General features: G+C 37.0%; 1 protein-coding gene across 3 annotated transcripts in view; it reads left to right on the forward strand.

The window, feature by feature from the left end:
• ANKRD28 (ankyrin repeat domain 28) overlaps nucleotides 1-13,151 on the forward strand; it is an 81,127-nt gene that overhangs the window by 16,188 nt on the left and 51,788 nt on the right. For 2 of the 3 annotated variants that reach the window (XM_010007538.1, XM_010007539.1), the window contains exon 3: nucleotides 3,783-3,861. In XM_010007538.1, the coding sequence (XP_010005840.1) occupies nucleotides 3,783-3,861 (79 nt within the window). Of the gene's footprint in view, nucleotides 1-3,782; nucleotides 3,862-13,151 lie in introns of those variants that run through there. The other variant, XM_010007540.1, reaches the window with a different exon arrangement.

The following is a 13,151-nucleotide window of genomic DNA, read 5'->3' on the forward strand; positions in this document are numbered from 1 at the left end:
GACTAAGCTTGTATGAAGTTTAAAGTTGGAATGTAAGAGCCAAATATTTAGATATGTTCTTTTCTGTATGGAAGAACAAAACAAAACAAAAAAGTAGGGTAGATAGTTTTTCTGTCTTATCAAATGATTATTGAAGAAACTGTAGCAAAATCTGAAAATAAAATTCAGTGTTCTAGTGACTCACAAGTGTAGCATTGGGACGTCACACTGGGGGAGACCTCTGCCTTTAAGGCATCTAGCTGCTTTAAACTCTCTGTAGTTGTATGTAGTTATTCTGAATCAATTGCTGAGATAGAACCCAAATGAGGAATAAATTGTTACCTCTAAAAGGGTACGTACATTTTGGATTCTGTGTGTTTAAGTCAGACGTAGATTTGTCCACTGTAGAAATTTTGATCCATGAAATAACCAATGAAACAGGTAACTCCTATGCTTAAGGTAAAATGAAACAGAAGGTGGCATCCCCCTGCTTCTAGGTTTGCTGAAGTCTAGGGCCATTATGAAGGAGCTCAGAGCAGAGCTATCCCTGTCACTTCATTCCAAATTTGGTTTTAAGAGGATCATAAGGCCTTCTCCTATGCATTTCTCATGTCGTGACACAGTCTAAAAGAAACATGGAAGTCAGTGTTACACAGACATCTTGGAAGTGTTTTTTTTAGTGTCACTCAAATTTATCAAGTTAAAGAAATGCTACTAGGGCCAGTATTTGTATTAGTATTATATAAATATACACATATAGATATACACCAGAGCTGCAGAATGTCTGCTTCCAAAGTTGCATGTTAAAACTGAAAGTTTTGTTAGTGTTGTTTACTGTAATGCTTTTTATGCAGTATTTGCAGATGGAATTTGTTCATCAAATGATTGCTATTTTTAAATAAAAAGCAGTTGATCTGTATAGCAGTATTTTAATAGCATTTAAAATACAGAATTCTTCTTATTTTTACTCATTTCATTTATTAAAAGTCACCAATAAGATGTTAGACTTCAGATGGAACCAAGTTAGAATTTCTTTTAATGGAAGCAAAGACTTCTGCATATTGATGAGAGCTTGCTGAATGCAGCATTTCTGCCTTTGTAAGTAGTTGTGAAAAGCAGGTTTTTTATATACTAAACACAAAACTTTCCCACGGAAAAGTTAAAAAAAATATGTGAAAGCATCAAAAAGTGGCAGCTGTGAAACTGGGAAAAAAACCTTGGGGTGTCTGCCAAAGCACCCTCAGCATGCAGAATACTTGTGGTCAGTAGAGACCCTGGGGCTTGGGACTGTTGAAATACCAAGCTCTGGAGTTGACCCAGAAGATGACAAGCTGTGAGCATCCCAGCAGGCCTGCTCTGGTGCTGTAGAGCAGGGAAATTTCCACCAGCCCTCTGCATACATACCCTCTCAGTTTGTACTCCGTGCTGCGTAACTGGGAGTTTGACTATTTTTCAGCTGTCAGTTTCATTTCAGCAAAACGGAAATATTTGCATGACTGGAAACGCACAGTGTGGAAACATAGGAGTGCTGGGGTGGAAACATTGCTTGTGTTTGAGCTGCTTTTGTGTTTGTATCTTGGTGGTTTCAAGACGCTCAACAGTTTCTGTTAGTAGAGGTAGGATATTTGGAGACATGACTTTAATTTGTCAGAAGTGTGGACCATCAACATTTCAGGAAAATATATTTGAGGTTTAGTGATTCTGTGATTTCTCTATACAAACAGCTTCTTTTTCTCCACCATTTTATTGGAAGTTTTCTTATTGGTTCTATCAGATTGGTTACTTGCATGACTTATGTCATGAAAAAGCTTTTTAAAAAAAGACAAAAATAAGAAAACCCAAACCAAGACTAAACAAAGAGTACAACAAATATGATTATTTTTTTTTAAGAATGAGTTTTGCATTTAAGTGGGGAATACATTTTTTTGCCTTGTGTTCCTGAGTGAATGTTGTCTGTACAGGAAGTACTCATGGCCCATCTTATTTTCTCCGATTCTACAATAAAATTGCAGGCAGTATAATATACACATTTTTCTATTTTCATTAAACTGTAGGTTATAGTTCCTTTAGCATTATCAAAAAGGCCTAAATGAGGTTGCAAAATATTAGCTAGCTATAGTAGCTCTGGTCCTCCAGACTGAAGAAAAAAAACCTGATTGTCATTGCTGGCTGTTCTTTACTGCCTTTGGGCTGAGGAAGCAAGTATAATATGTGTATTACTTTTTTCTTTGTGCTTCCTGTCTGTCTTTTTTAATTATTTTTTTTTCCCTAGATGACAATTTCTCACTTCCAAGGGCTATCTTTTTTGTCATAAATATGTAAACTGCAGTTGAGACATACTATCAAGTAATTGGTAATGTGAGGCATTATGTGATGGTAATGATAAATAAGTGGTATTGATTCCTTATCCAGGGTGCATTGACATCAGGTTTGCATTGCTCAATTTTGAATTACTTGTGTGTAATTAAAAAAATAACATTAGGCAGCATTGATATGATGGTGACTGTGTAATTTTGGCTTTTTATGAGCAGGGACTAAACAGGAAGTTTAATTTATTTGGGGTGCGGGGGGTGTGTGTGTGTGTCTTGGGAGAGGTTGAATGTTCTATGTTCTGAAACTGTCATTATGTTTTAGAAGTGATTTCTTGGTTCTCTAGTTTTGCTATCATATGTCTCCTGCCTTGAGCTTAAATTTTCTTCTGTATGCTTCTAGCTCTTAAGTAAGGACTCACTGAATAAGCATATTTCAGCAAGGGAGAGGAATGCTTTTCACAATAAAATTACCATTAAAACATGCATTAATTTTACCATAGTAGTGACACAACAATTTAATTAATAGAAACGTCTTGCAATTTTAAAAGTCTTGCTGCTTATAATCTTGATCCTTCACCTCTGGCGTATTTGAAACTCTACTTAAAAGGTCTAGACATCTAATAGCAGCTTAGGCCAGAACCAGGATGCTGACTGATGGTCTGTGTGTTTTCTGATTTCTCAGCAGCCATCTTTGGAAGATCAAACTGGTTGATTCTTGCTCATTTCTTGTCACTCACTGTGATGTGAAAGTGATCTTATTTTTCTGTGTAAGCTATAAACTGGTGCAGCAAAATGGGCATTGATACTGAAGAAGTTGAGAAATATTTTTTGTTAGTCTTTCAGAGGTGACTCGTGATTGTTATATATTGTGTATGGCTAAGTTCTCTTACTTGTGCCTTCATAAGGACGTTGGATCAGCCGAACTAATGGAAAATACTGGGTCTTATTGCATGCCCTGGAGTGTTTTCTGCAAAATAAATCACACCTCTTCCTTCTCTTTGCTTATCTACAGAAAAAAAAAAAAAAAAAGTTTAAATTGAATTTCAGTATTTTTGCTCCTACTTGCTCTAGCTGCTCTTCTATTTTCTTTTTTAAAAGTAACTGCTGAAACTGACCTTAAACTTACCAAAGAAAATGTTTTTCACTAATTGCTGTATATGAAGATGACACACCATTTTTAACTGTGTAGGACACCCACAAGTTAATGTCTATGGAGACAAGTGAATAGTGATTTCTATCTGATGGATTAATGGTATGTCAGGAAAACACTTGTTGACTATGTAGGTATTAAGAGTTCCTTAGGGAGAAGCATGCTTGTCTTAGTAAATGTGGCTAACATCTTTAGAATAATTACGTTTTCTACAATATAAAAATGTATAATATTTGGAAGATGCACTTTTATGCAGTTGTGTTTTTTTCATAACTCATACAGAATGCTAAAACATACTTTTTTATTTTAAATAAAACCTTTTTTCCCCCCTCTTATCACAGGATAATGAGAAAAGGACCCCTTTACATGCTGCTGCCTATCTGGGAGATGCAGAAATTATTGAACTACTTATTTTATCTGGTATGTTGTGTTCCTGTTAATGGAAAAAAAACCAAACACTATGCACATCCAAAGAAATATTTATGTACATCTTAATCTGTGTAGTTTTTACTGAGATATTTAATGTACTAGGAATTAAAGATGTTTGTACTGAAGTTTTGGTTTCCAGACTTATCAGTGTTATAATACTGTGTAGCTCTGCTTTAAAATATTTCTTTGTAGAAAGCTTTCTCAGTTGCAGCTGTTTTATTTGTAGCTTCATCAGCTTTAGGTAGTTCAGTTTAAATAATTAATAGTGTATATGTTATTGGTAGGTGTTAGCAGCATTGCTTTGTTTCTGAAGTGGCATTCAGAAAAACAATAAAAGTTGAATGTAATAGATGGCATCCAAAGTTGGTTATAATATTTAAGTATCCCGTGCTGTTGGCTTAAATGCACAGAATATAATTAGGATCAGCTGAAAATTTTAAAATATCTTATCTTTTCTTTCTATTTGTTTGTACTAAGACAAAGTGCAGGTTCTACAGGGTAGAAAACCAAGAAACTAAACCAAAAACCTGAAACCTGAAGTTCATGACTGAGATACAGAATTGATTGTCATTGATCTTGGCCAAATCCACCCATCAGGTGGCCTGAGACTGAATTATTGATATGGAGCTTTAAGGTTAATATAGATTAAAACTTGTAACAGTCCCATAAAAATACTTCAATCTTCAGTCTGCTTAATGACACTGTTACCTGTGCAAAGTTGGCTATTTACACCCCCTTAGCCTCCCCATCAACCTTTAGTAACAAATTTTGCTTCAAGAAAGTGTCACTTTTAAGATACAGGAGTAACTTCCAGACTTCCAGTTGAATTGCCAGGCACAATTTAATGTATTTATATTTTGGCAAAATGCAATCTTCTCATTTTATATATTTATTATATGTACTTTCTATATATTTTTTTTATATTTATAATCAATTAATATCACATGGTGATTGGTTTTGTGTTGATTTTCTCATGGAAATATTCTGTAATAATAATTTTTTGAGAAGTTCACCTGTGTTGCTGAGAAGGTGCTACTTTTTCCTATCAAGAAAAAAAACAAGTTCTGTTGACTTGAAAATACATAATGACCCCTTTCTTCTGAAAAGATATCTTGGATTTGGCAAGGATGTTGTTTGAGTTTGCACCATGTCTAAAACAAAACCAAACAAAACCTCAAAACAACTGACCATGTTATAAACTTTGCAGCTGATTCAATTATAGAATGTGTGGGGTTGAAAGGGACCTTTAAGGTCATCTAGTCCAGCCCCCCCTGCAGTGTACTGGAACCTTTCTAACTAGATCAAGTTGCTCAGAGCCTCCTCAAGCCTGACCTTGAATTTTCCAGGGATGGGGTCTCCATCACCTCTCTGGATAACCTGTTCCAGTGTTTCACCACCCTCATTGTAAAGAACTTCTTCCTGATGCCCAATCTAAATCTACCCTGCTCTAGTTTGAAACCATCGTCCCTTATCCTGTTGCTACACACCATTGCAAACAGTTCCTCCCCAGCTTTCCTCTAGGCCCCTTAATGTGCTGGAAGGCTGCTATAGTTCCTCCTGGAGCCTTCTCTCTTGGCTGAACAGCCCTAATTCTCTCAGCCTGTCTTTGTAGCAAAGATGCTCTGGCCCACTGATGATTTATGTGGCCCTTCTCTGGACTTCTTCCAACAGGTTCATGTTCCTCTTGTGTTGAGGGCTCCAGAGCTGGACACACTACTCCAGATGGGGTCTTATGAGAGCAGAGTAGAGGGGCAGAATCACCTGCCTTGACCTGCTGGCCACACTTCTTTTGGTGCAGCCCAGGATGCGATTGGCCCTCTAGGCTGCAAGTGCACTGGTACCCCCAAGTCCCTTCCTTCAGGGCTGCTCTCTATCACATCATCCCCTAGCTTGTATTGGTAACGAGGACTGCCCCTGCCAACGTGCAGGGCCTTGCAGTTGGCCTTGTTGAACCTCATGATGTTTCTATGGGCCCACTTCTCTAGCTTGTCCAGGTCCCTCAGGATGGCATCCTGTCCCTCTGGCGAGTCGACCACCCCAGTCAGCTTGGTGTCATCTGCAAATGATAACATGTATTTAATGAATGTCAAGATTTACTTACACAAAACAACGTATTAAATAGCTGCAAAGTCAAAAGCTTTGAAAGTTGTGGAATCAATAGGCAATATGAATCGTAACTGCACTGTGCCTGTGTGCTATGCTGTGGACTTGAATTAGATGTTTGTGCCTTGCTGTAGAGGCACAGCCTCCTGAACTGCACAGGCAGGTGCTGTGCTGGGAATAAATTAGGGTGATACAGTGAAGGAGGCACGGATGCCACTTGTTGATCCCTTCATAAGTGAATTAAGAGAGGCATTAATTGCAGGATGAGAAAGTAACATCTGCATGTTGAGTATTCGATTTGAAAGGCTGTGCTGTACTTGGGCACTATGCTGTATATTACCTGCTTGCAAGCTGTGGTTTCAGGCAAGCAGCTTAAACCAGACTCTTTAAAAAGCGGTCTTCAATATAGTCTTCCTTATTCCTGAATGCTGGATTTGTAATCTTTGTGGTTTGTAAGAGGTGGGCACTCGCAGCTGTTCCTGAAGTGCTGCACCATCTACTTTTCTGAGAAATCAGGTCTAGGTGTCTCAAAATGCAGAACTCTCTTAGTTGGAAGATGGGGATCAAAGGTTAAGTGTATTTATCCTCTCAATTTCATAAAGATACATAAAATTCATCTGTTATGTTTCAGCTGGAGATAAAATCTCTCCTTTGAGACAGATGTATAATGTTACATTTTGTCATAGTAGATGAACATTAGGAAGCAAATAAAGAACATCTGTTACCACAGCAAGGTTTGAAGAAATCTTACTGTGTTGTGAAACTGCTTTTTGAACAATGAGAAAATAGTTTACTGAATAAATAACGTTTCTGAGCAACAGTCTTCTCTGTGCAGTCAACTTGTGTGTAAAAATTCTGTATGTGGCTTTAATTTACCTGTTTTGGTATATCTGCACAAGGGATTGAATTAAATAGTGTAGGTTACTTTCATCCAAGCGTTTCTCACTTTGTGAGAGCTTGACTTTGCAACTTGTAATGTTCTGTTGCAGTTTTGCTGGAATGTAATTAGGAACCACTTCACCTTTTCCTTTTGTGCAAGCTCTCCTAAGAAGACTGTTTGCTCTGATGTTTTTATTCTTTCTTCAAACTGGAACTCAGTTACTGTAGTCAGTATTTCCACTACACAGTGGATCTTACCTGATTCTTTCTCATTATTCTCTGTTTTTAGTTAAAGTGTGTACAACATAGGGGTTGATTTTTTCTTACTTGATTGGAACTTCTTTTGCATCCCACTCAAGGGGATTAATGTTGCTTTCAAGTATGTATTTTGGGTTGTATATTACTATTACAGTATATTTATATTACTTTACTATAGACCTAAGCAACCCATATTGTTCATTCTGAAGATAAAACCAATGGAGCCTATTTGAAGACATTTGTGAAGTAAGTTTTCAGTCTTAGAAGCATACTTACGTAATTTTTGAGTTCTTGAGTTATTTTCCCATCAAGCCTTGTGGCTGCTCTGTGACCTCTCCTGTTCTAGTCTTTCCCCTGGGCAAGGAATCTGAAGGTGATGGTTTAGATACAGACTCTGAATAGCAAAGAAAATTGCTTCAGTGGCCCCAGTTTGGGGCTGGACATTCAGATTGCCTTTTGATTTTTTTAGCTTGAGACAGAGCTTCACTGACCTTATTAATAAATGTATCTCCTGAGGATATGAACATATTGCCAGCAAATTCTCATACCACTATGGTCTGTGGATGTCTAAGTATTAAAATAATTTCTCTGTGATAAAATATAGCTAGATAAACAATTAGCATTCTGAAATCTGTTAGAATTGTTCTTACTTAGGTAAGTATGCGAACAGTAAATGAAAAGAGGCATAAAGGTAATGGAACAAAACTTTATATTTTAGTCACTTGAGAATCATCATTTTAGAAGCATTTTGGTTTTTGTATTACTCTGTGAAGAGTCGAAGAGCCATCACAGTTGTATTTTTGTTGTGCATGTACCACTCTGCACAAGTGTATCTGTCTACATTACACTGTCATTAACTATATAAATAACTTGATGGCAAACTACCAAGAAGTAGAAAAGTAAAGTAATTGTCTTAATTACTAAGTGTCCAAGTTTTTGTTCTTTCTAAGAAGTTCTGATTTTAAAAATCAACCCCTTATTTCAGTTAAGTCTTCCATGTGTTATGGGGAGACTCCCCATAACTATTATGAGGAGACTTCTTTATAAAAAAAAAATAATAATTCCTTCTGTTTGTCCTGCACTTTTTAAAATGCTACCAGAGTCTGTTGTGGAGGCAACTGAGATCTAAGGTGCAGAACAGATTAGTGTGATCCCAGAATGTGTTCTTTTGATTAGCAACTTCTTTAATGTGTTTTCTTTAAAATACCATTCACAGTATTACTGCTTTCAGTGAAATCATCACACTTAATGAAAATAAACATCTGATTTATCTGTTCTCTTTTGAATAGATTCAGTTACTACATTACATTGATACTTAAGTACTAACACAATACATTTATATTTGTTTAACCCAAAATTTTCACTGCATGGAGCTCAGTGTTCTGGAGTGTGTGGTCAAACTCAATCTCATTAAGGTTTGGCAGCCCATGAGTTTTTGTTGTGCTTTCCTCTGGGTCACCTGGAAAATGTAGGAATCATGCTGACACTGAAAAAACTATCATGACAGTAATAACATATTTTGGAGCATAGTATAGACCCTCCAACAATATAGCTGCAAAATAGCTGCATTGCTTTCATCTAATTCTGAAGCCGTGCAAGTATTAAAAGCCCATGCAATAACAGTCACACAGCTCAGCTGTCGAAAGGCTATCACTGCAAAAATACCAGCTGCATGAAACTCTCTGGGTTGCAGATGTACCCGCACACTGAGGGCTTTTCACAGGAGCTCCTTTTACACTGCCTGTGTCTTTCAGCCGCTTCCTTTTTTTTTTTGAAAGCGGTGTTGGCCGCTGGTATCTTTTTTGAGCTGTCTTAACTTCCCTATGGTAGCAGTAACAGTTGCTGTGAAGAAAGTAGCTCTGGTGCTCTTTGAGAGTGAAAATGAAGCTGAGGTATAAAACGGTAGCAGTCTTGAGTAGCTCAAGAAGTCTGGTAGCCCCCTGTTGCTGTCTGAAGCTTGAGGGCCTGGTGGCTGAGTTGTAGCAGAAACTGTGAAGTTATGAAGAGAAATGGACTACTTAGGTTGACAAGGCAGCAAAGTTCTTGAGGATAGCTTTGACTTGAATGTAGTTTTCATCCCTTTTGTGGTCAGGGTATCTACATGTGGGTTTTAGTTTTGTTTGGGGTATTTTTTGTTTTGTTTTGGTGGTTTGTTATTGTGTGGTTTTTTTTAAATAAAAACTGTTGTTGAGGCATCATTGTGGCTGGTCAAAGAATATTCCAGTCCTGTCCCTATCAGATTTTTTCACTCTTCTTCAGATCCTGTACTATGCACTTAGCTTATAAATAGGAAGCAGCTTTCTCTCAATAAGGTCTTTATTTTTGCAGCAGTAATTTTCCAAGTATCCAATTTTTCAATGGGAAATGACCCTAGACTACTACTGATTGGGCCAATTCATATCTCAAATCTTTAAATTTATGGACTTTTTCTGTATTTCCTTCTGAATGTTCTTCTATCAAAGGAAAAGTTTTCTTCATCTGTTCATTCCCCAGTGTAGCCTGAGAATTTCTGCTTACCACTTTAAGTACTTCCACAGTCATCAGCTCTAGATAAAAAATGGATCATTTAAAAAGGAAGGAACTTCTGAAGCTAATACTAGCCCATGGAAAATAATTAAATAGAATCTAATTACAGTAGGACAGCTGATTATTCTCATTGATTTATACATGGGATCTTTTTAATTTCAGCAAAGATCATTCCTAAAATTATTTCTGTATACTGGTTGTTAAGACAAAGTTTGTTGGCTTTTTTAAACAAATCTAAAGATCTTATTTGCGTCTTTTAAATAAACATTTCAGAGTTTCAAATACTGAACATCAGGTGTTTCTATTGAATGTGTCAGTGAAAACACTTTATTTGCTTATAGTATGTTATTGTTCAATCGCTAGCACATCTTGTTCAATAACAAAGGAAAATACCATCTTAACAGTCTAAAAATACAGTCTGTAAACAACAGTGGAAGGGAGTTCAGGACTGAAGGTTAGTACTGTGAGCAAGGATGAAAATCTCTTGTCAGTTCTGTTGTATTTCTTTTCTGAGTCTTTTTCCAACTAGTGACGCATATGTAATGTAGCCACTGCATTCATTAGTCTTCTGAGGGCACTTACAAATAGAAAGAGTTATGGTGCAGAGTAGCTCTGGAAGAAATCCATGGCAAAAGTTCTTACGAAGGGAACACTTGAGTTGCTGTGCTGAGACAGGACTGTATATAGTCATATGGCACTTTATGGATGAGGGAGGAGGTGTGTGGCTGCTTCTTGCAGCATTTCCTGCACAGTCATTCATTGTCTGTCTCTCCAAGAGCTGTTTCCTGGTTCTTAATCAAACATAAGGGTATTGACAGTAATGAACTAGCAACTGGATTGCAAACATGTGCATCTGGGTATTGGTGGCTAATAGCACATTTAAGTGTGCAATTGCCAAATATGGACTGATACATTTAAAGCTTCCAGGATAGTTCTGTGAATTGGTGCATGTATTGAGTGGGAAATGTGTCTACTGAAACATTAATCTGCTTAAAACTAAGCATCGCTGAGTTTTTCAGTAGCTTATGTACTAGATTTATTGAAGAAAACATATCTTACTAATTGTCATTTGCATATGAATGCAACTTTACAACAAGGAGGGAAGAAAAATATGTAATTTTTTTTCTCCCTTCCCATACCCCCTTTTGCAGAGCAAAAATCCTGCTTTCATTGTATGCCTGAATATGTAAACTTACCAGGCTTATCCAAGTTGTTGTACTTTAAAAGTTGGTTTGTTTGGAAGGTGCAATTTTAGAGGATAATGCTTATGTAATAAGTTCTTAAGTTCGGGCAAAGATAATAGTTATTTTTGTGCAGTGTTGCATTTGATACGTCTGGCAAGCCACCATATCCTTTTCCTGTGAACTCTGTGGCATTAGAATAATTGAAATGTAAGAAATTTTACATTGAACAAATGAAATATTTGAGCAGTTTTAACAAACATGTTAAGAACAGGCCACTGAAGTCTGGAAGATCCAGTTTGGTGGGGTTGGGTTTTTTGGCTTCTTTTTCATTTTGTTTTTACAAATTGGGGGTTGAGGTGTGCTGCACCGTGTTTTCAAAGAGCAAACTGCTGCATAACTGGCATTTGGAGGCGTTTGAAATGTGAGAAATGCCCTGGTTAACACGTCAGCAGGTTGAGCTTCACAGAGATAATATTGCATCGGCAGTGTTGTACAGTGAATTATATGCAGACACATGTTCAAACTGTCTTTAAGCAAACCATGAAGCAAATAATTCTTAAGCAGAAGACAGTAAAGGTGTAATATATTTTCTAACATTTATTGGCAGTGATCTAGAGTAGAGCTTTACCCCAGAGGGTGAGGACTGTGAAATTTCTCATTGTTCAATGGTTGGAGTGCAATAGGTATGATGGAGCTGTGTGTCATGGAGAGCATCTGAAGGGGAAGGGAAGGATGGTAACATTTTCCCCAGACCAAGTGCCAGGGAGTGAAGAGCAGCCTAGAGAAGCATTATGTCTTCAGGTACAAGACTGTTTGGAGAAGCTGTTTTATAAAATTTAAATAATTATTGGCAGCATGTCATCTTGGAGAAATGTAAGGGAGAAGTATCTGTGTTAATATAAAATATTATTTTGTTTAACATATCTAGAGCTATGGGGTTCACAATTCCCACATTAATAGTACAAATGGATTTTCTGGTACTATGCTTATTCTGGTTATTACTTTAAAACTTTGTCTTTCAATCTAACAATTTTGAAACGAGTTTGATGTGGGGGGGGAAAAGCTTGGTAGTTGTTTCTTAACTAAGTCCATCAGAGATTTGGATCTTTTTTCAAAAGTCAGATTTGTTTATTCCTTTATCAGATAGTCTACAATTTTTTTGGTGCTAACTTTTTGTGTTAACTTCTGAAAAGTTAACTTACTATAGTGTCTACATATTACACTAATTTATCTACAGGATGTCGTAGACCTAAGCTTTCTTGCTGCTTTGGATGGAAGATCACTTGGGCTGTGGGGTAGATACTGTGTTGGTTTTGTTCTTTTGAGAGGACTGTGTTAGTTTTAGGTATTGCTTCAGATTTCCTTAGGTGTTTCTTTGGCTAATGCTGTTTCGTACCAGAAACAGCAAACACTTTCGGGTATTCTTTTTATTCAGTCCTAGTGGGATTAACTTCCCACTGGAAAAACCTTTTACGTGATATATTTCTGTATTTGCTCCTGCTCTCTTCTGATGCTATTTTTAGGCTGCATGTTGAAGTACCAGTAATGTCAGTGAATGACTTAGCTGAACCCATAAACACAGCTTGGACTCCAACCACATTCTTACTACAGCTTAGGTGACTCCTGACTCCTTGCAGTGGAAATATGCATTTCCCCCCGTTGTGCTGGGCATGGTGCTTCTACTATCTCAGGCTTCCATCACCTGACTTAACCTCAGACATTGCAAATGCATTTTCCTGAGGAAAGTCAGGATGGTGATTAGTGACCTAGGAATCCTTAAAACAATTCAAAGGCATTTGTATCCTAAAATTAGAAATCAGTCTTTGCAGGTCTTTATTCCTTGACTGTTGGCTGTGGATCTGAAGTCCAGGTGGAGCTTGGAGTACCATTTTGGCTCTTATTTTTGTCTCATCTGCTAAAAACAAGGTGTAGCTAACAGTTACCTGGAAGATGCTCATGGGTTGCAGATTAATTTGAAATATATTGAGTACCTTCTCACTTACTGTTCTTTCACTTGCTGTCTTTTGGGAAGGTTTACCAAAAAATCCCATGACATTTCTGGTGACTTTTACATTCTTCAGAATCTTTTTGCTTGAATTCTGTGCAGAATTTGATACAACATGTTGTGGTTGGTACATTATATAGTGCAGTACACTAGGTTCTTGTCATTGTTGAAGAAGGAAGATATTTATAGTAAGATTAAATCTCTTCTACTTTTGTTAGATTGTGGGGATTTTCTTTAAATTGATTTGGGCTTTCAAACTTATTTTTCAAAAACTTTTGAGCTTGGAAAATAGGTTGACACACAAAGCTGTGACATTTGGGTAGGGA

The sequence above is a fragment of the Chaetura pelagica genome, unplaced genomic scaffold, assembly GCF_000747805.2.
Source record: "Chaetura pelagica isolate M959 unplaced genomic scaffold, ChaPel_1.0 scaffold10, whole genome shotgun sequence".
NCBI lineage: Eukaryota > Metazoa > Chordata > Aves > Apodiformes > Apodidae > Chaetura > Chaetura pelagica.